Source organism: Phyllobates terribilis, unplaced genomic scaffold (assembly GCF_046119375.1).
Source record: "Phyllobates terribilis strain yellow unplaced genomic scaffold, ASM4611937v1 Scaffold_2__4_contigs__length_985480577, whole genome shotgun sequence".
NCBI classification, from domain to species: Eukaryota; Metazoa; Chordata; class Amphibia; order Anura; family Dendrobatidae; genus Phyllobates; species Phyllobates terribilis.
The window spans coordinates 90,819,651-90,841,975 of record NW_027362762.1 but is presented as its reverse complement, the minus strand read 5'-3'; the positions used below and the strand labels follow the sequence as shown (position 1 = coordinate 90,841,975).

General features: G+C 63.1%; 1 protein-coding gene across 1 annotated transcript in view; it reads right to left on the bottom strand.

Moving 5' to 3' along the window:
- Positions 1-3,800, bottom strand: part of MIPEP (mitochondrial intermediate peptidase) — a 137,078-nt gene extending 133,278 nt beyond the window's left edge. The window contains exons 1-2 of the mRNA XM_073662209.1: positions 3,556-3,800; positions 2,134-2,307 (exon numbers count right to left, since the gene is read on the bottom strand). Of these exons, the coding sequence (XP_073518310.1) occupies positions 2,134-2,307; positions 3,556-3,690 (309 nt within the window). The 5' untranslated portion in view covers positions 3,691-3,800. The remainder of the gene's footprint in view (positions 1-2,133; positions 2,308-3,555) is intronic.
- Between the last annotated feature and the right edge of the window lie 18,525 nt (positions 3,801-22,325).

Below are 22,325 nucleotides of genomic sequence, written 5' to 3'. Positions count from 1 at the left end.
TAAGGGAGGAACCATCCGGAAGAGACAGTACCGTCTTGGCGAAAAGGCGAGAGACGGGAGGATCCACAGATGGTGACTCCGTCCATTTGCTGACAAGGTCGTTGTTAAATGGGTATAGGACGTTTAACTGTTTCTTTCCTGTAAAGCGCTTTTCTGGATGCTCCCACTGCTTTTGAAAAACGCTGTCAAATTCTGCATTGTTAGAAAAACTGCTTGTGGGACGCCTAATCTTTTTGAAGGAAACTGAGTAGTCCTGGGACGGGCTCTCGTCTTCTGTAACATGCAGAGTCTGATTGACAGCCGTTATAAGGCTGTCTATCATGTCCTGGGCCTTGGAATACTGGTCTGTGTCAGAACCAGAGTCTGAATCTGAAGCAGAGTTAGATTCCGGGGCGACTTCCGGGGAGGAGGTGTGAGACGCAGGGAGCATCTTGGAGTCTGGAGAGCTGGAAGATGAGCTTGCGTGAATCAGTTTCTGAGAACGTGCCGTCCGTCTGCCCCTGTGAGGAGGGGGCAGGGGTGCCTGCGAATCGTCTGTGGGGACGTTCGGAGCGCTGGTGGCCGTGAATAACATAGGCAAACATTCTGGCAAGCTTTCTAAGACCTGCACCAGAGATTGAGAAACCTTGGTAAGGTCAGAGACAGACTGTGACATAGCAACAGCCCACTCCGGAGGGGAGGGGGTTACCACGTCCTGAGCGGCGGGGGGATCTTGGGGTGCCAGCATGGCGGGAGGTTTGCAGGTCGAGCAGAAGGCAGTAGTGAGACCCGCGGGACACTTAGTACCGCAAAGAGCACAGGCGTAGTATGTGACAATGTGAGAGGGACGGACTGAGGGCTCCCTGGGTTTGGGCATATGTGCCTGTCCAGGGATACTGCAGAGGGGAGCACTGTGAGTAGGGAGGGATGGGGGGCTTGTGTCAGGACAGAGCCTACCCGATCCTGCGGAGAAGCGGTCCCGTGTCCCCCTGAAGGCTCCAGAGGTGAGGTTTGTGCTGGTCACAGTAGGTGCCGACGGAGTAAGGAGCTGTGTGCGGCAGAGCGATGGCATCTGTGTAGAGGACGCTCGTTGATGACGGAGCGCGCGAGGCTCCGATAGGCAGATGGGAAGGGGGGCGGGCTTGAGAGGCCCCCCGATGATAGGTCCGCGGAAAGGCACGAGGGCGTGACGGAAGAGTCACTATGCCCCTCGGTCCTGATTGGTCAAATAGGAGGGGGCGTATGGGCGTCGGAGTGGGACAGCCTACAGGACACGCCTCCTCGTCGGAGAAAAAGCGCGGCAGATTTGCCGCCCGTAAGGGAGAAGAAGGAGGAAGTGGCCCAGGGAAGCGCTGTTAAGCGCCATGTTTGGGGGTGGGGGGGACCGGGGGCTGGTACCTGCAGCTGAGAGGCAGTAGCTGAGTCCGGTAATCGTCTGTTCCTTTCACCTCCTGAGGATGGTCTCAGGATGCCTTCCTGGATAGGAGGGGATCCTGGCTTTTCATCCTTCCCGCACTGTCCGGTCCTGGACAGTGCAGGAGACGGTGTCAACCCGAGACAAGTGAGGGAAGGTCACCCGCAGGGACCACCGTCTCCCTCCCAGGCCTCTCCGAGGAGGGGGCTGGGGTGGGGAACAGGCTAGGACTGGCCACCGAGATCACCCTGAGACACCCTAAGGTGACAGGGGATAAGTCCTGCCCAGCGGGTCCGAGAGTGGGCGATGTGGGGGTAGCCACATTGCTCTCCCGGTCGCTAGTGGGTTAACAGGGGAAGCAATGTGCCCTGTTAGCCTGAAGAGCTGTATCTGAAAGAGAAAAAACAAACATTAATAAAACACAACAGGGTTGGATCAGAAGGATCCAGGTCTACCTCCTACAGACACTAAGCTTAAACTGATGAGCTTAATGCCTGTAGACGGGTGTATACTGCGGAGGAGGAGCCATTTTCCTTTTTTTGCATAGTGTCAACCTCCTAGCGACAGCAGCATACACCCATGGTCCTGTGTCCTCCAATGAAGCGATAGAGAAAAGGTGATGATAATGTAAAGAAGCCAAATGCTAAATTAATTTTTATCCCCAAATACATACATTAAAAGAATTAGAAAAAAATAATTGGCCCAAAGGTGAACAATCCAGTTCAAGTTTTCATTCTCACCAAGTCGGCGACTTTGCACAGCTCATCGCTCAGTTGATCAAACATCTTGACCGTCTCTGCACTTGGAGGTGTAGTACACACTTTGTCCACTAGGGACTCTGTTTTTCGCAGGGCATTATCCTGAACGATCTGAAATCCCTCTGGAGAGCTGAGTTCTGCGACCCCGAACAGACCCTGCAGGGTAAAAGACAGGCAGCATTATAGGTCAGCGGAGTAGATACAACTGATGCAACATGCATGTCTATGGGGTTACAACAATGTAGAATACCAAATCGCCAACCATCATCTACTACTGCACTCATCGTGCATGCACACAGCCTACAATGATGACAGTAATAATAGTAGCAGTTCTAGGTCAGTCCTTTCTTCAGCAGTGAGAAGCAGCACTGTATGGCCGTCATTCATATGTCCATGTAATACATGGATGCCCCAGGTCTACTGGAATATCAGATGCCCAGAGACGGGAGACCCCTATATAATGTCCATTATAGGCCATATACACTGAGGTTTGAACCACTTAACCCCTTGCCGCCATCAAATTTAGTTTGTGTACTTTTATTGTATTTTTTTTTCCACCCCTTCTTCCAAGAACCATCAATTTATTTTTTTTCTGTTTTCTTGGGGAATGAAATGTACTTTTGATTGCCACCTTTATTACATTAATTAAAAAAAAAAAAAAGTAACGTAAGGAAAACAAAATATTTTTTTTCTTTTGTTTCTGCAATAGTAATGATTGATCAGTTTGGTGCTAATATGGCAATACCAAACTTGTATAGTTTTTTTTTTTTTTTTTTACACTTTACTGCTTTTAAAAACTTTAATATTCATTTCTCCATTGATGGAGCCGTTATGAGGATTTGTCCTTTTGCATTGTGAGTTGTGGGGTTTATAGGTTAATAAAAGGGGCGCCTACGACTTTTCAATAGCTTTTATTCCATTTTTTTGGTGGAGCAGAGATGGCCGACGCATGACAATGAGGTGATGGGGTTTTTATTCTGTGCACCCACTGACTTATAATGGGCGAGTCTGATGCGGTACAGAGCAGTGCATGCTGATTATATATATATAAATAAATTGTTACATGTGCTATCTTAAAAGCTTGAGTACAAGGAGGAAAAATAAAAAATAATGTAAAATTATAAAAATATACGAAATTTTAAATTATAGTAGCTTTGTGAATATTAATCCCATCCTCCTCCCCCCTTTTTTATAAAAATGTAAATTAATTCTTAAAAAATAAAAAAAGATACATCTCTGGATTGTGTGAGTGTGCAGAGTAATGATCTAGCACTGCCGGAGCCCGGAGCCCTGACCCCTGACCCCGCGCTGTACGGTGCTGTCACTACGGAGGGCGATATGTCAGCAGTCACGTGTCAGTGCCGGCGAGTCTGACTACAGCGCACGCAGGTTACAGCCGCTCACCGTGTTCTTCCCGAACACATCCAGCCTCCTCTGCTGCTTCGCATTGAAAGCGGCCCCGACAGGAGACCAGCCGGTGCTGACCGAGCGACACACCGGGCGGTGCAGGGAGCGCAGGAGCCGCCGCAGGGACAGCATGGCAAGGAGCAGAGGACGCTGCCCGGCAGCCGCTGCTGGACTAATGGTAGAAGCTAGATTGGAGCGGCTCCTGTGAGGGGGTGATGTCACCGGAAGGGGCGGGGCCTCCTCATTCCAGTGCACAAGTCAAGAAGCAGCTTGTGCTATGTGCTGAGGAGAGGGCTGCTGGAGAGAACAGAACAGAGGGCTGCTGGAGAGGACCGAGGAGAGGGCTGCTGGAGAGAACAGAACAGAGGGCTGCAGGAGAGGACCGAGGAGAGGGCTGCTGGAGAGAACAGAACAGAGGGCTGCAGGAGAGGACCGAGGAGAGGGCTGCTGGAGAGAACAGAACAGAGGGCTGCTGGAGAGAACAGAACAGAGGGCTGCTGGAGAGAACAGAACAGAGGGCTGCTGGAGAGGACCGAGGAGAGGGCTGCTGGAGAGAACAGAACAGAGGGCTGCTGGAGAGGACCGAGGAGAGGGCTGCTGGAGAGAACAGAACAGAGGGCTGCTGGAGAGAACAGAACAGAGGGCTGCTGGAGAGAACAGAACAGAGGGCTGCTGGAGAGAACAGAACAGAGGGCTGCTGGAGAGAACAGAACAGAGGGCTGCTGGAGAGGACCGAGGAGAGGGCTGCTGGAGAGAACAGAACAGAGGGCTGCAGGAGAGGACCGAGGAGAGGGCTGCTGGAGAGAACAGAACAGAGGGCTGCAGGAGAGGACCGAGGAGAGGGCTGCTGGAGAGAACTGAAGAGAGGGCTCGTGGAGAGGACCGAGGAGAGGGCTGCTGGAGAGAACAGAACAGAGGGCTGCAGGAGAGGACCGAGGAGAGGGCTGCTGGAGAGAACAGAACAGAGGGCTGCAGGAGAGGACCGAGGAGAGGGCTGCTGGAGAGAACAGAACAGAGGGCTGCTGGAGAGAACAGAACAGAGGGCTGCTGGAGAGAACAGAACAGAGGGCTGCTGGAGAGAACAGAACAGAGGGCTGCTGGAGAGGACCGAGGAGAGGGCTGCTGGAGAGAACAGAACAGAGGGCTGCTGGAGAGGACCGAGGAGAGGGCTGCTGGAGAGAACAGAACAGAGGGCTGCAGGAGAGGACCGAGGAGAGGGCTGCTGGAGAGAACAGAACAGAGGGCTGCTGGAGAGAACAGAACAGAGGGCTGCAGGAGAGGACCGAGGAGAGGGCTGCTGGAGAGAACTGAAGAGAGGGCTCGTGGAGAGGACCGAGGAGAGGGCTGCTGGAGAGAACAGAACAGAGGGCTGCTGGAGAGAACCGAGGAGTGGGCTGCTGGAGGGGACCGAGGGGAGTGGGCTGCTGGAGAGAACAGAACAGAGGGCTGCAGGAGAGGACCGAGGAGAGGGCTGCTGGAGAGAACAGAACAGAGGGCTGCTGGAGAGGACCGAGGAGAGGGCTGCTGGAGAGAACAGAACAGAGGGCTGCTGGAGAGGACCGAGGAGAGGGCTGCTGGAGGGAACAGAACAGAGGGCTGCAGGAGAGGACCGAGGAGAGGGCTGCTGGAGAGAACAGAACAGAGGGCTGCTGGAGAGAACCGAGGAGTGGGCTGCTGGAGGGGACCGAGGGGAGTGGGCTGCTGGAGAGAACAGAACAGAGGGCTGCTGGAGAGGACCGAGGAGAGGGCTGCAGGAGAGAACAGAACAGAGGGCTGCAGGAGAGAACAGAACAGAGGGCTGCAGGAGAGAACAGAACAGAGGGCTGCAGGAGAGAACAGAACAGAGGGCTGCAGGAGAGAACAGAACAGAGGGCTGCTGGAGAGAACAGAACAGAGGGCTGCTGGAGAGGACCGAGGAGAGGGCTGCTGGAGAGAACAGAACAGAGGGCTGCAGGAGAGGACCGAGGAGAGGGCTGCTGGAGAGAACAGAACAGAGGGCTGCTGGAGAGAACCGAGGAGTGGGCTGCTGGAGGGGACCGAGGGGAGTGGGCTGCTGGAGAGAACAGAACAGAGGGCTGCAGGAGAGGACCGAGGAGAGGGCTGCTGGAGAGAACAGAACAGAGGGCTGCAGGAGAGGACCGAGGAGAGGGCTGCTGGAGAGAACAGAACAGAGGGCTGCTGGAGAGGACCGAGGAGAGGGCTGCTGGAGAGAACAGAACAGAGGGCTGCAGGAGAGAACAGAACAGAGGGCTGCAGGAGAGAACAGAACAGAGGGCTGCTGGAGAGAACAGAACAGAGGGCTGCTGGAGAGAACAGAACAGAGGGCTGCTGGAGAGAACAGAACAGAGGGCTGCTGGAGAGAATAGAACAGAGGGCTGCTGGAGAGGACCGAGGAGAGGGCTGCTGGAGAGAACAGAACAGAGGGCTGCAGGAGAGGACCGAAGAGAGGGCTGCTGGAGAGAACAGAACAGAGGGCTGCTGGAGAGAACCGAGGAGTGGGCTGCTGGAGGGGACCGAGGGGAGTGGGCTGCTGGAGAGAACAGAACAGAGGGCTGCAGGAGAGGACCGAGGAGAGGGCTGCTGGAGAGAACAGAACAGAGGGCTGCAGGAGAGGACCGAGGAGAGGGCTGCTGGAGAGAACAGAACAGAGGGCTGCTGGAGAGGACCGAGGAGAGGGCTGCTGGAGAGAACAGAACAGAGGGCTGCAGGAGAGAACAGAACAGAGGGCTGCTGGAGAGAACAGAACAGAGGGCTGCTGGAGAGGACCGAGGAGAGGGCTGCTGGAGAGAACAGAACAGAGGGCTGCAGGAGAGGACCGAGGAGAGGGCTGCTGGAGAGAACAGAACAGAGGGCTGCTGGAGAGAACCGAGGAGTGGGCTGCTGGAGGGGACCGAGGGGAGTGGGCTGCTGGAGAGAACAGAACAGAGGGCTGCTGGAGAGGACCGAGGAGAGGGCTGCTGGAGAGAACAGAACAGAGGGCTGCAGGAGAGAACAGAACAGAGGGCTGCAGGAGAGAACAGAACAGAGGGCTGCTGGAGAGAACAGAACAGAGGGCTGCTGGAGAGGACCGAGGAGAGGGCTGCTGGAGAGAACAGAACAGAGGGCTGCAGGAGAGGACCGAGGAGAGGGCTGCTGGAGAGAACAGAACAGAGGGCTGCTGGAGAGAACCGAGGAGTGGGCTGCTGGAGGGGACCGAGGGGAGTGGGCTGCTGGAGAGAACAGAACAGAGGGCTGCAGGAGAGGACCGAGGAGAGGGCTGCTGGAGAGAACAGAACAGAGGGCTGCAGGAGAGGACCGAGGAGAGGGCTGCTGGAGAGAACAGAACAGAGGGCTGCTGGAGAGGACCGAGGAGAGGGCTGCTGTAGAGAACAGAACAGAGGGCTGCAGGAGAGAACAGAACAGAGGGCTGCTGGAGAGAACAGAACAGAGGGCTGCTGGAGAGAACAGAACAGAGGGCTGCTGGAGAGAACAGAACAGAGGGCTGCTGGAGAGAACAGAACAGAGGGCTGCTGGAGAGGACCGAGGAGAGGGCTGCTGGAGAGAACAGAACAGAGGGCTGCAGGAGAGGACCGAGGAGAGGGCTGCTGGAGAGAACCGAGGAGTCGGCTGCTGGAGGGGACCGAGGGGAGTGGGCTGCTGGAGAGAACAGAACAGAGGGCTGCAGGAGAGGACCGAGGAGAGGGCTGCTGGAGAGAACAGAACAGAGGGCTGCAGGAGAGGACCGAGGAGAGGGCTGCTGGAGAGAACAGAACAGAGGGCTGCTGGAGAGGACCGAGGAGAGGGTTCCTGGAGGGGACCGAAGGAGAAGGCTGCAGGAGGGGACCGAGGGGAGTGGGCTGCTGGAGGGGACCAAGGGGAGTGGGCTGCTGGAGAGAACAGAACAGAGGGCTGCAGGAGAGGACCGAGGAGAGGGCTGCTGGAGAAAACAGAACAGAGGGCTGCAAGAGAGGACCGAGGAGAGGGCTGCTGGAGAGAACTGAAGAGAGGGCTCGTGGAGAGGACCGAGGAGAGGGCTGCTGGAGAGAACAGAACAGAGGGCTGCAGGAGAGGACCGAGGAGAGGGCTGCTGGAGAGAACAGAACAGAGGGCTGCAGGAGAGGACCGAGGAGAGGGCTGCTGGAGAGAACAGAACAGAGGGCTGCAGGAGAGGACCGAGGAGAGGGCTGCTGGAGAGAACTGAAGAGAGGGCTCGTGGAGAGGACCGAGGAGAGGGCTGCTGGAGAGAACAGAACAGAGGGCTGCAGGAGAGGACCGAGGAGAGGGCTGCTGGAGAGAACAGAACAGAGGGCTGCTGGAGAGAACAGAACAGAGGGCTGCTGGAGAGGACCGAGGAGAGGGCTGCTGGAGAGGACGGAGGAGAGGGCTGCTGGAGAGAACAGAACAGAGGGCTGCAGGAGAGGACCGAGGAGAGGGCTGCTGGAGAGAACAGAACAGAGGGCTGCTGGAGAGGACCGAGGAGAGGGTTCCTGGAGGGGACCGAGGAGAAGGCTGCAGGAGAGGACCGAGGGGAGTGGGCTGCTGGAGGGGACCGAGGGGAGTGGGCTGCTGGAGAGAACAGAACAGAGGGCTGCAGTAGAGGACCGAGGAGAGGGCTGCTGGAGAGAACAGAACAGAGGGCTGCAGGAGAGGACCGAGGAGAGGGCTGCTGGAGAGAACAGAACAGAGGGCTGCATGAGAGGACCGAGGAGAGGGCTGCTGGAGAGAACTGAAGAGAGGGCTCGTGGAGAGGACCGAGGAGAGGGCTGCTGGAGAGAACAGAACAGAGGGCTGCAGGAGAGGACCGAGGAGAGGGCTGCTGGAGAGAACAGAACAGAGGGCTGCAGGAGAGGACCGAGGAGAGGGCTGCTGGAGAGAACAGAACAGAGGGCTGCAGGAGAGGACCGAGGAGAGGGCTGCTGGAGAGAACAGAACAGAGGGCTGCAGGAGAGGACCGAGGAGAGGGCTGCTGGAGAGAACAGAACAGAGGGCTGCAGGAGAGGACCGAGGAGAGGGCTGCTGGAGAGAACCGAGGAGAGGGCTGCTGGAGAGAACTGAAAAGAAGTCTCATGGAGAGGACCGAGGAGAGGGCAGCTGGAGAGGACCGAGGAGAGGGCTCGTGGAGAGGACCGAGGAGAGGGCTGCTGGAGAGAACAGAACAGAGGGCTGCAGGAGAGGACCGAGGAGCGGGCTGCTGGAGAGAACTGAAGAGAGGGCTCGTGGAGAGGACCGAGGAGAGGGCTCGTGGAGAAGACCGAGGGGAGGGCTGCTGGAAAGGACCGAGGAGAGGGCTGCTGGAGAGGACCGAGGAGAGGGCTGCTGGAGAGGACCGAGGGGAGGGCTGCTGGAGAGGACCGAGGAGAGGACTGCTGGAGAGGACCGAGGAGAGGGTTCCTGGAGGGGACCGAGGAGAGGGCTGCTGGAGAGGACCGAGGGGAGTGGGCTGCTGAAAGGGACCGAGGGGAGTGGGCTGCTGGAGGGGACCGAGGAGAGGGCTCCTGGAGGGGACCGAGGAGAGGGCTCCTGGAGGGGACCGAGGAGAGGGCTCCTGGAGGGGACCGAGGAGAGGGCTCCTGGAGTGGAGAGGGTTCCTGGAGAGGACCGAGGAGAGGGTTCCTGGAGAGGACCGAGGAGAGGGCTGCTGGAGAGGACCGAGGAGAGGGCTGCTGGAGAGAATTGAAGAGAGGGCTCGTGGAGAGGACCGAGGAGAGGGCTGCTGGAGAGAACAGAACAGAGGGCTGCAGGAGAGGACCGAGGAGAGGGCTGCTGGAGAGAACAGAACAGAGGGCTGCAGGAGAGGACCGAGGAGAGGGCTGCTGGAGAGAACCGAGGAGAGGGCTGCTGGAGAGAACTGAAGAGAGGGCTCATGGAGAGGACCGAGGAGAGGGCTGCTGGAGTGGACCGAGGAGAGGGCTGCTGGAGAGAACAGAACAGAGGGCTGCAGGAGAGGACCGAGGAGAGGGCTGCTGGAGAGAACAGAACAGAGGGCTGCAGGAGAGGACCGAGGAGAGGGCTGCTGGAGAGAACCGAGGAGAGGGCTCGTGGAGAGGACCGAGGAGAGGGCTCGTGGAGAGGACCGAGGAGAGGGCTGCTGGAGAGAACAGAACAGAGGGCTGCAGGAGAGGACCGAGGAGCGGGCTGCTGGAGAGAACTGAAGAGAGGGCTCGTGGAGAGGACCGAGGAGAGGGCTCGTGGAGAGGACCGAGGAGAGGGCTCGTGGAGAGGACCGAGGAGAGGGCTGCTGGAGAGGACCGAGGAGAGGGCTGCTGGAGAGGACCGAGGAGAGGGCTGCTGGAGAGGACCGAGGAGAGGGCTGCTGGAGAGGACCGAGGAGAGGGTTCCTGGAGGGGACCGAGGAGAGGGCTGCTGGAGAGGACCGAGGGGAGTGGGCAGCTGGAGGGGACCGAGGGGAGTGGACTGCTGGAGGGGACCGAGGAGAGGGCTCCTGGAGGGGACCGAGGAGAGGGCTCCTGGAGGGGACCGAGGAGAGGGCTCCTGGAGGGGACCGAGGAGAGGGCTCCTGGAGAGGACAGAGGAGAGGGTTCCTGGAGAGGACAGAGGAGAGGGTTCCTGGAGAGGACCGAGGAGAGGGTTCCTGGAGAGGACCGAGGAGAGGGTTCCTGGAGAGGACCGAGGAGAGGGTTCCTGGAGAGGACCGAGGAGAGGGCTCCTGGAGAGGACCGAGGAGAGGACCGAGGAGAGGGCTGCAGGAGAGAACAGAACAGAGGGCTGCAGGAGAGGACCGAGGAGAGGGCTGCTGGAGAGAACAGAACAGAGGGCTGCAGGAGAGGACCGAGGAGAGGGCTGCTGGAGAGAACCGAGGAGAGGGCTGCTGGAGAGAACTGAAGAGAAGGCTCATGGAGAGGACCGAGGAGAGGGCTGCTGGAGAGGACCGAGGAGAGGGCTCGTGGAGAGGACCGAGGAGAGGGCTGCTGGAGAGAACAGAACAGAGGGCTGCAGGAGAGGACCGAGGAGCGGGCTGCTGGAGAGAACTGAAGAGAGGGCTCGTGGAGAGGACCGAGGAGAGGGCTCGTGGAGAAGACCGAGGAGAGGGCTGCTGGAAAGGACCGAGGAGAGGGCTGCTGGAGAGGACCGAGGAGAGGGCTGCTGGAGAGGACCGAGGAGAGGGCTGCTGGAGAGGACCGAGGAGAGGGCTGCTGGAGAGGACCGAGGAGAGGGTTCCTGGAGGGGACCGAGGAGAGGGCTGCTGGAGAGGACCGAGGGGAGTGGGCTGCTGGAAGGGACCGAGGGGAGTGGGCTGCTGGAGGGGACCGAGGAGAGGGCTCCTGGAGGGGACCGAGGAGAGGGCTCCTGGAGGGGACCGAGGAGAGGGCTCCTGGAGGGGACCGAGGAGAGGGCTCCTGGAGGGGACCGAGGAGAGGGCTCCTGGAGTGGAGAGGGTTCCTGGAGAGGACCGAGGAGAGGGTTCCTGGAGAGGACCGAGGAGAGGGTTCCTGGAGAGGACCGAGGAGAGGGCTGCTGGAGAGGAACGAGGAGAGGGCTGCTGGAGAGAACAGAACAGAGGGCTGCAGGAGAGGACCGAGGAGAGGGCTGCTGGAGAGAACAGAACAGAGGGCTGCAGGAGAGGACCGAGGAGAGGGCTGCTGGAGAGAACCGAGGAGAGAGCTGCTGGAGAGAACTGAAGAGAGGGCTCATGGAGAGGACCGAGGAGAGGGCTGCTGGAGAGGACCGAGGAGAGGGCTGCTGGAGAGAACAGAACAGAGGGCTGCAGGAGAGGACCGAGGAGAGGGCTGCTGGAGAGAACAGAACAGAGGGCTGCAGGAGAGGACCGAGGAGAGGGCTGCTGGAGAGGGCTCGTGGAGAGGACCGAGGAGAGGGCTCGTGGAGAGGACCGAGGAGAGGGCTGCTGGAGAGAACAGAACAGAGGGCTGCAGGAGAGGACCGAGGAGCGGGCTGCTGGAGAGAACTGAAGAGAGGGCTCGTGGAGAGGACCGAGGAGAGGGCTCGTGGAGAGGACCGAGGAGAGGGCTGCTGGAGAGGACCGAGGAGAGGGCTGCTGGAGAGGACCGAGGAGAGGGCTGCTGGAGAGGACCGAGGAGAGGGCTGCTGGAGAGGACCGAGGAGAGGGCTGCTGGAGAGGACCGAGGAGAGGGTTCCTGGAGGGGACCGAGGAGAGGGCTGCTGGAGAGGACCGAGGGGAGTGGGCAGCTGGAGGGGACCGAGGGGAGTGGGCTGCTGGAGTGGACCGAGGAGAGGGCTCCTGGAGGGGACCGAGGAGAGGGCTCCTGGAGGGGACCGAGGAGAGGGCTCCTGGAGAGGACAGAGGAGAGGGTTCCTGGAGAGGACAGAGGAGAGGGTTCCTGGAGAGGACCGAGGAGAGGGTTCCTGGAGAGGACCGAGGAGAGGGTTCCTGGAGAGGACCGAGGAGAGGGCTCCTGGAGAGGACCGAGGAGAGGGCTGCAGGAGAGAACAGAACAGAGGGCTGCAGGAGAGGACCGAGGAGAGGGCTGCTGGAGAGAACAGAACAGAGGGCTGCAGGAGAGGACCGAGGAGAGGGCTGCTGGAGAGAACCGAGGAGAGGGCTGCTGGAGAGAACCGAAGAGAGGGCTCATGGAGAGGACCGAGGAGAGGGCTGCTGGAGAAGACCGAGGAGTGGGCTGCTGGAGAGGACCGAGGAGAGGGCTGCAGGAGAGGACCGAGGAGAGGGCTGCAGGAGAGGACCGAGGAGAGGGCTGCAGGAGAGGACCGAGGAGAGGGCTGCTGGAGAGGACCGAGGAGAGGGCTGCTGGAGAGAACTGAAGAGAGGGCTCATGGAGAGAACTGAAGAGAGGGCTCATGGAGAGTACCGAGGAGAGGGCTGCTGGAGAGGACCGAGGAGAGGGCTCGTGGAGAGGACCGAACAGAGGGCTGCTGGAGAGAACAGAACAGAGGGCTGCAGGAGAGGACCGAGGAGCGGGCTGCTGGAGAGAACTGAAGAGAGGGCTCGTGGAGAGGACCGAGGAGAGGGCTCGTGGAGAGGACCGAGGAGAGGGCTCGTGGAGAGGACCGAGGAGAGGGCTCGTGGAGAGGACCGAGGAGAGGGCTGCTGGAGAGGACCGAGGAGAGGGCTGCTGGAGAGGACCGAGGAGAGGGTTCCTGGAGGGGACCGAGGAGAGGGCTGCTGGAGAGGACCGAGGGGAGTGGGCTGCTGGAGGGGACCGAGGGGAGTGGGCTGCTGGAGGGGACCGAGGGGAGTGGGCTGCTGGAGGGGACCGAGGAGAGGGCTCCTGGAGGGGACCGAGGAGAGGGCTCCTGGAGAGGACCGAGGAGAGGGCTCATGGAGTGGAGAGGACAGAGGAGAGGGCTCCTGGAGAGGACCGAGGAGAGGGTTCCTGGAGAGGACCGAGGAGAGGGCTCCTGGAGAGGACCGAGGAGAGGGCTCCTGGAGAGGACCGAGGACAGGGCTGCCGGAGTGGGCTGCTGGTGAGGACCGAGGGGAGTGGGCTGCTGGAGAGGACCGAGGGGAGTGGACTGCTGGAGAGGACCGAGGGGAGTGGGCTGCTGGAGGGGACCGAGGAGAGGGCTGCTGGAGGGGACCGAGGAGAGGGCTGCTGGAGGGGACCGAGGAGAGGGCTGCTGGAGAGGACCGAGGAGAGGGCTCCTGGAGGGGACCGAGGAGAGGGCTCCTGGAGTGGAGAGGACCGAGGAGAGGGCTCCTGGAGAGGACCGAGTAGAGGGCTCCTGGAGGGGACCGAGGAGAGGGCTCCTGGAGGGGACCGAGGAGAGGGCTCCTGGAGGGGACCGAGGAGAGGGCTGCTGGAGAGAACCGAGGAGAGGGCTGCTGGAGAGAACCGAGGAGAGGGCTCCTGGAGGGGACCGAGAAGAGGGCTGCTGGAGAGGACCGAGGAGAGGGCTGCTGGAGGGGACCGAGGAGAGGGCTGCTGGAGGGGACCGAGGAGAGGGCTCCTGGAGGGGACCGAGGAAAGGGCTCCTGGAGGGGACCGAGGAGAGGGCTCCTGGAGGGGACCGAGGAGAGGGCTCCTGGAGGGGACCAAGGAGAGGGCTGCTGGAGAGGACCGAGGAGAGGGCTGCTGGAGAGAACAGAACAGAGGGCTGCAGGAGAGGACCGAGGAGCGGGCTGTTGGAGAGAACTGAAGAGAGGGCTCGTGGAGAGGACCGAGGAGAGGGCTCGTGGAGAGGACCGAGGAGAGGGCTCGTGGAGAGGACCGAGGAGAGGGCTCGTGGAGAGGACCGAGGAGAGGGCTCGTGGAGAGGACCGAGGAGAGGGCTGCTGGAGAGGACCGAGGAGAGGGCTGCTGGAGAGGACCGAGGAGAGGGTTCCTGGAGGGGACCGAGGAGAGGGCTGCTGGAGAGGACCGAGGGGAGTGGGCTGCTGGAGGGGATCGAGGGGAGTGGGCTGCTGGAGGGGACCGAGGAGAGGGCTCCTGGAGGGGACCGAGGAGAGGGCTCCTGGAGGGGACCGAGGAGAGGGCTCCTGGAGAGGACCGAGGAGAGGGCTCATGGAGAGGACCGAGGAGAGGGTTCCTGGAGAGGACCGAGGAGAGGGCTCCTGGAGAGGACCGAGGAGAGGGCTCCTGGAGAGGACCGAGGACAGGGCTGCCGGAGTGGGCTGCTGGTGAGGACCGAGGGGAGTGGGCTGCTGGAGAGGACCGAGGGGAGTGGACTGCTGGAGAGGACCGAGGGGAGTGGGCTGCTGGAGGGGACCGAGGAGAGGGCTGCTGGAGGGGACCGAGGAGAGGGCTGCTGGAGGGGACCGAGGAGAGGGCTGCTTTAGAGGACCGAGGAGAGGGCTCCTGGAGGGGACCGAGGAGAGGGCTCCTGGAGGGGACCGAGGAGAGGGCTCCTGGAGTGGAGAGGACCGAGGAGAGGGCTCCTGGAGAGGACCGAGGAGAGGGCTCCTGGAGGGGACCGAGGAGAGGGCTCCTGGAGGGGACCGAGGAGAGGGCTCCTGGAGGGGACCGAGGAGAGGGCTGCTGGAGAGAACCGAGGAGAGGGCTGCTGGAGAGAACCGAGGAGAGGGCTCCTGGAGGGGACCGAGAAGAGGGCTGCTGGAGAGGACCGAGGAGAGGGCTGCTGGAGGGGACCGAGGAGAGGGCTGCTGGAGGGGACCGAGGAGAGGGCTCCTGGAGGGGACCGAGGAAAGGGCTCCTGGAGGGGACCGAGGAGAGGGCTCCTGGAGGGGACCGAGGAGAGGGCTCCTGGAGGGGACCGAGGAGAGGGCTGCTCGAGAGGACCGAGGAGAGGGCTGCTGGAGAGAACAGAACAGAGGGCTGCAGGAGAGGACCGAGGAGCGGGCTGCTGGAGAGAACTGAAGAGAGGGCTCGTGGAGAGGACCGAGGAGAGGGCTCGTGGAGAGGACCGAGGAGAGGGCTCGTGGAGAGGACCGAGGAGAGGGCTCATGGAGAGGACCGAGGAGAGGGTTCCTTGAGAGGACCGAGGAGAGGGCTCCTGGAGAGGACCGAGGAGAGGGCTCCTGGAGAGGACCGAGGAGAGGGCTGCAGGAGAGAACAGAACAGAGGGCTGCAGGAGAGGACCGAGGAGAGGGCTGCTGGAGAGAACAGAACAGAGGGCTGCAGGAGAGGACCGAGGAGAGGGCTGCTGGAGAGAACCGAGGAGAGGGCTGCTGGAGAGAACCGAAGAGAGGGCTCATGGAGAGGACCGAGGAGAGGGCTGCTGGAGAAGACCGAGGAGAGGGCTGCTGGAGAGGACCGAGGAGAGGGCTGCAGGAGAGGACCGAGGAGAGGGCTGCAGGAGAGGACCGAGGAGAGGGCTGCAGGAGAGGACCGAGGAGAGGGCTGCTGGAGAGGACCGAGGAGAGGGCTGCTGGAGAGAACTGAAGAGAGGGCTCATGGAGAGAACTGAAGAGAGGGCTCATGGAGAGTACCGAGGAGAGGGCTGCTGGAGAGGACCGAGGAGAGGGCTCGTGGAGAGGACCGAACAGAGGGCTGCTGGAGAGAACAGAACAGAGGGCTGCAGGAGAGGACCGAGGAGCGGGCTGCTGGAGAGAACTGAAGAGAGGGCTCGTGGAGAGGACCGAGGAGAGGGCTCGTGGAGAGGACCGAGGAGAGGGCTCGTGGAGAGGACCGAGGAGAGGGCTCGTGGAGAGGACCGAGGAGAGGGCTGCTGGAGAGGACCGAGGAGAGGGCTGCTGGAGAGGACCGAGGAGAGGGTTCCTGGAGGGGACCGAGGAGAGGGCTGCTGGAGAGGACCGAGGGGAGTGGGCTGCTGGAGGGGACCGAGGGGAGTGGGCTGCTGGAGGGGACCGAGGGGAGTGGGCTGCTGGAGGGGACCGAGGAGAGGGCTCCTGGAGGGGACCGAGGAGAGGGCTCCTGGAGAGGACCGAGGAGAGGGCTCATGGAGTGGAGAGGACAGAGGAGAGGGCTCCTGGAGAGGACCGAGGAGAGGGTTCCTGGAGAGGACCGAGGAGAGGGCTCCTGGAGAGGACCGAGGAGAGGGCTCCTGGAGAGGACCGAGGACAGGGCTGCCGGAGTGGGCTGCTGGTGAGGACCGAGGGGAGTGGGCTGCTGGAGAGGACCGAGGGGAGTGGACTGCTGGAGAGGACCGAGGGGAGTGGGCTGCTGGAGGGGACCGAGGAGAGGGCTGCTGGAGGGGACCGAGGAGAGGGCTGCTGGAGGGGACCGAGGAGAGGGCTGCTGGAGAGGACCGAGGAGAGGGCTCCTGGAGGGGACCGAGGAGAGGGCTCCTGGAGTGGAGAGGACCGAGGAGAGGGCTCCTGGAGAGGACCGAGTAGAGGGCTCCTGGAGGGGACCGAGGAGAGGGCTCCTGGAGGGGACCGAGGAGAGGGCTCCTGGAGGGGACCGAGGAGAGGGCTGCTGGAGAGAACCGAGGAGAGGGCTGCTGGAGAGAACCGAGGAGAGGGCTCCTGGAGGGGACCGAGAAGAGGGCTGCTGGAGAGGACCGAGGAGAGGGCTGCTGGAGGGGACTGAGGAGAGGGCTGCTGGAGGGGACCGAGGAGAGGGCTCCTGGAGGGGACCGAGGAAAGGGCTCCTGGAGGGGACCGAGGAGAGGGCTCCTGGAGGGGACCGAGGAGAGGGCTCCTGGAGGGGACCAAGGAGAGGGCTGCTGGAGAGGACCGAGGAGAGGGCTGCTGGAGAGAACAGAACAGAGGGCTGCAGGAGAGGACCGAGGAGCGGGCTGTTGGAGAGAACTGAAGAGAGGGCTCGTGGAGAGGACCGAGGAGAGGGCTCGTGGAGAGGACCGAGGAGAGGGCTCGTGGAGAGGACCGAGGAGAGGGCTCGTGGAGAGGACCGAGGAGAGGGCTCATGGAGAGGACCGAGGAGAGGGCTGCTGGAGAGGACCGAGGAGAGGGCTGCTGGAGAGGACCGAGGAGAGGGTTCCTGGAGGGGACCGAGGAGAGGGCTGCTGGAGAGGACCGAGGGGAGTGGGCTGCTGGAGGGGATCGAAGGGAGTGGGCTGCTGGAGGGGACCGAGGAGAGGGCTCCTGGAGGGGACCGAGGAGAGGGCTCCTGGAGGGGACCGAGGAGAGGGCTCCTGGAGGGGACCGAGGAGAGGGCTCCTGGAGGGGACCGAGGAGAGGGCTCCTGGAGAGGACCGAGGAGAGGGCTCATGGAGAGGACCGAGGAGAGGGTTCCTGGAGAGGACCGAGGAGAGGGCTCCTGGAGAGGACCGAGGAGAGGGCTCCTGGAGAGGACCGAGGACAGGGCTGCCGGAGTGGGCTGCTGGTGAGGACCGAGGGGAGTGGGCTGCTGGAGAGGACCGAGGGGAGTGGACTGCTGGAGAGGACCGAGGGGAGTGGGCTGCTGGAGGGGACCGAGGAGAGGGCTGCTGGAGGGGACCGAGGAGAGGGCTGCTGGAGGGGACCGAGGAGAGGGCTGCTTTAGAGGACCGAGGAGAGGGCTCCTGGAGGGGACCGAGGAGAGGGCTCCTGGAGGGGACCGAGGAGAGGGCTCCTGGAGTGGAGAGGACCGAGGAGAGGGCTCCTGGAGAGGACCGAGGAGAGGGCTCCTGGAGGGGACCGAGGAGAGGGCTCCTGGAGGGGACCGAGGAGAGGGCTCCTGGAGGGGACCGAGGAGAGGGCTGCTGGAGAGAACCGAGGAGAGGGCTGCTGGAGAGAACCGAGGAGAGGGCTCCTGGAGGGGACCGAGAAGAGGGCTGCTGGAGAGGACCGAGGAGAGGGCTGCTGGAGGGGACCGAGGAGAGGGCTGCTGGAGGGGACCGAGGAGAGGGCTCCTGGAGGGGACCGAGGAAAGGGCTCCTGGAGGGGACCGAGGAGAGGGCTCCTGGAGGGGACCGAGGAGAGGGCTCCTGGAGGGGACCGAGGAGAGGGCTGCTCGAGAGGACCGAGGAGAGGGCTGCTGGAGAGAACAGAACAGAGGGCTGCAGGAGAGGACCGAGGAGCGTGCTGCTGGAGAGAACTGAAGAGAGGGCTCGTGGAGAGGACCGAGGAGAGGGCTCGAGGAGAGGGCTCGTGGAGAGGACCGAGGAGAGGGCTCATGGAGAGGACCGAGGAGAGGGTTCCTGGAGAGGACCAAGGAGAGGGCTCCTGGAGAGGACCGAGGAGAGGGCTCCTGGAGAGGACCGAGGACAGGGCTGCCGGAGTGGGCTGCTGGTGTGGACCGAGGGGAGTGGGCTGCTGGAGAGGACCGAGGGGAGTGGGCTGCTGGAGGGGACCGAGGAGAGGGCTGCTGGAGGGGACCGAGGAGAGGGCTGCTGGAGGGGACCGAGGAGAGGGCTGCTGGAGAGGACCGAGGAGAGGGCTCCTGGAGGGGACCGAGGAGAGGGCTCCTGGAGGGGACCGAGGAGAGAGCTCCTGGAGGGGACCGAGGAGAGGGCTCCTGGAGTGGAGAGGACCGAGGAGAGGGCTCCTGGAGAGGACCGAGTAGAGGGCTCCTGGAGGGGACCGAGGAGAGGGCTCCTGGAGGGGACCGAGGAGAGGGCTCCTGGAGGGGACCGAGGAGAGGGCTCCTGGAAGGGACCGAGGAGAGGGCTGCTGGAGAGAACCGAGGAGAGGGCTGCTGGAGAGAACCGAGGAGAGGGCTGCTGGAGAGAACCGAGGAGAGGGCTCCTGGAGGGGACCGAGAAGAGGGCTGCTGGAGAGGACCGAGGAGAGGGCTGCTGGAGGGGACCGAGGAGAGGGCTGCTGGAGGGGACCGAGGAGAGGGCTCCTGGAGGGGACCGAGGAAAGGGCTCCTGGAGGGGACCGAGGAGAGGGCTCCTGGAGGGGACCGAGGAGAGGGCTCCTGGAGGGGACCGAGGAGAGGGCTGCTGGAGAGGACCGAGGAGAGGGCTGCTGGAGAGAACAGAACAGAGGGCTGCAGGAGAGGACCGAGGAGCGGGCTGCTGGAGAGAACTGAAGAGAGGGCTCGTGGAGAGGACCGAGGAGAGGGCTCGTGGAGAGGACCGAGGAGAGGGCTCGTGGAGAGGACCGAGGAGAGGGCTGCTGGAGAGGACCGAGGAGAGGGCTGCTGGAGAGGACCGAGGAGAGGGCTGCTGGAGAGGACCGAGGAGAGGGTTCCTGGAGGGGACCGAGGAGAGGGCTGCTGGAGAGGACCGAGGGGAGTGGGCAGCTGGAGGGGACCGAGGGGAGTGGGCTGCTGGAGGGGACCGAGGAGAGGGCTCCTGGAGGGGACCGAGGAGAGGGCTCCTGGAGTGGAGAGGACCGAGGAGAGGGCTCCTGGAGAGGACCGAGTAGAGGGCTCCTGGAGGGGACCGAGGAGAGGGCTCCTGGAGGGGACCGAGGAGAGGGCTCCTGGAGGGGACCGAGGAGAGGGCTGCTGGAGAGAACCGAGGAGAGGGCTGCTGGAGAGAACCGAGGAGAGGGCTCCTGGAGGGGACCGAGAAGAGGGCTGCTGGAGAGGACCGAGGAGAGGGCTGCTGGAGGGGACCGAGGAGAGGGCTGCTGGAGGGGACCGAGGAGAGGGATCCTGGAGGGGACCGAGGAAAGGGCTCCTGGAGGGGACCGAGGAGAGGGCTCCTGGAGGGGACCGAGGAGAGGGCTCCTGGAGGGGACCGAGGATAGGGCTGCTGGAGAGGACCGAGGAGAGGGCTGCTGGAGAGAACAGAACAGAGGACTGCAGGAGAAGACCGAGGAGAGGGCTCCTGGAGTGGAGAGGACCGAGGAGAGGGCTCCTGAAGAGGACCGAGGAGCGGGCTGCTGGAGAGGAGCGGGCTCCTGGAGGGGACCGAGGAGAGGGCTGCTGGAGAGGACAGAGGAGATGGCTCCTGGAGTGGAGAGGACCGAGGAGAGGGCTCCTGGAGAGGACCGAGGAGAGGGCTCCTGGAGAGGACCGAGGAGAGGGCTCCTGGAGAGGACCGAGGAGAGGGCTCCTGGAGAGGGCTCCTGGAGAGGACCGAGGAGAGGGCTCCTGGAGAGGACCGAGGAGAGGGCTCCTGGAGAGGACCGAGGAGAGGGTTCCTGGAGGGGACCGAGGAGAGGGCTGCTGGAGAGGACCGAGGAGAGGGCTCCTGGAGAGGACCGAGGAGAGGGCTGCTGGAGAGGACCGAGGAGAGGGCTGCTGGAGAGGACCGAGGAGAGGGCTGCTGGAGAGGACCGAGGAGAGGGCTGCTGGAGGGGACCGAGGAGCGGGCTGCTGGAGGGGACCGAGGAGAGGGCTCCTGGAGGGGACCGAGGAGAGGTCTCCTGGAGGGGACCGAGGAGAGGGCTCCTGGAGGGGACCGAGGAGAGAGCTCCTGGAGAGGACAGAGGAGAGGGCTGCAGGAGAGGGCCGAGGAGAGGGCTGCAGGAGAGGACCGAGGAGAGGGCTGCTGGAGAGGACCGAGGAGAGGGCTGCTGGAGAGAACTGAAGAGAGGGCTCATGGAGAGAACTGAAGAGAGGGCTCATGGAGAGTACCGAGGAGAGGGCTGCTGGAGAGGACCGAGGAGAGGGCTCGTGGAGAGGACCGAACAGAGGGCTGCTGGAGAGAACAGAACAGAGGGCTGCAGGAGAGGACCGAGGAGCGGGCTGCTGGAGAGAACTGAAGAGAGGGCTCGTGGAGAGGACCGAGGAGAGGGCTCGTGGAGAGGACCGAGGAGAGGGCTCGTGGAGAGGACCGAGGAGAGGGCTCGTGGAGAGGACCGAGGAGAGGGCTGCTGGAGAGGACCGAGGAGAGGGCTGCTGGAGAGGACCGAGGAGAGGGTTCCTGGAGGGGACCGAGGAGAGGGCTGCTGGAGAGGACCGAGGGGAGTGGGCTGCTGGAGGGGAGTGGGCTGCTGGAGGGGACCGAGGGGAGTGGGCTGCTGGAGGGGACCGAGGAGAGGGCTCCTGGAGGGGACCGAGGAGAGGGCTCCTGGAGAGGACCGAGGAGAGGGCTCATGGAGTGGAGAGGACCGAGGAGAGGGCTCCTGGAGAGGACCGAGGAGAGGGTTCCTGGAGAGGACCGAGGAGAGGGCTCCTGGAGAGGACCGAGGAGAGGGCTCCTGGAGAGGACCGAGGACAGGGCTGCCGGAGTGGGCTGCTGGTGAGGACCGAGGGGAGTGGGCTGCTGGAGAGGACCGAGGGGAGTGGACTGCTGGAGAGGACCGAGGGGAGTGGGCTGCTGGAGGGGACCGAGGAGAGGGCTGCTGGAGGGGACCGAGGAGAGGGCTGCTGGAGGGGACCGAGGAGAGGGCTGCTGGAGAGGACCGAGGAGAGGGCTCCTGGAGGGGACCGAGGAGAGGGCTCCTGGAGGGGACCGAGGAGAGGGCTCCTGGAGAGGACCGAGGAGAGGGCTCCTGGAGAGGACCGAGTAGAGGGCTCCTGGAGGGGACCGAGGAGAGGGCTCCTGGAGGGGACCGAGGAGAGGGCTCCTGGAGGGGACCGAGGAGAGGGCTGCTGGAGAGAACCGAGGAGAGGGCTGCTGGAGAGAACCGAGGAGAGGGCTCCTGGAGGGGACCGAGAAGAGGGCTGCTGGAGAGGACCGAGGAGAGGGCTGCTGGAGGGGACCGAGGAGAGGGCTGCTGGAGGGGACCGAGGAGAGGGCTCCTGGAGGGGACCGAGGAAAGGGCTCCTGGAGGGGACCGAGGAGAGGGCTCCTGGAGGGGACCGAGGAGAGGGCTCCTGGAGGGGACCGAGGAGAGGGCTGCTGGAGAGGACCGAGGAGAGGGCTGCTGGAGAGAACAGAACAGAGGGCTGCAGGAGAGGACCGAGGAGCGGGCTGTTGGAGAGAACTGAAGAGAGGGCTCGTGGAGAGGACCGAGGAGAGGGCTCATGGAGAGGACCGAGGAGAGGGCTCGTGGAGAGGACCGAGGAGAGGACCGAGGAGAGGGCTCGTGGAGAGGACCGAGGAGAGGGCTGCTGGAGAGGACCGAGGAGAGGGCTGCTGGAGAGGACCGAGGAGAGGGTTCCTGGAGGGGACCGAGGAGAGGGCTGCTGGAGAGGACCGAGGGGAGTGGGCTGCTGGAGGGGACCGAGGGGAGTGGGCTGCTGGAGGGGACCGAGGAGAGGGCTCCTGGAGAGGACCGAGGAGAGGGCTCCTGGAGGGGACCGAGGAGAGGGCTCCTGGAGAGGACCGAGGAGAGGGCTCATGGAGTGGAGAGGACCGAGGAGAGGGCTCATGGAGAGGACCGAGGAGAGGGTTCCTGGAGAGGACCGAGGAGAGGGCTCCTGGAGAGGACCGAGGAGAGGGCTCCTGGAGAGGACCGAGGACAGGGCTGCCGGAGTGGGCTCCTGGTGAGGACCGAGGGGAGTGGGCTGCTGGAGAGGACCGAGGGGAGTGGACTGCTGGAGAGGACCGAGGGGAGTGGGCTGCTGGAGGGGACCGAGGAGAGGGCTGCTGGTGGGGACCGAGGAGAGGGCTGCTGGAGGGGACCGAGGAGAGGGCTGCTTTAGAGGACCGAGGAGAGGGCTCCTGGAGGGGACCGAGGAGAGGGC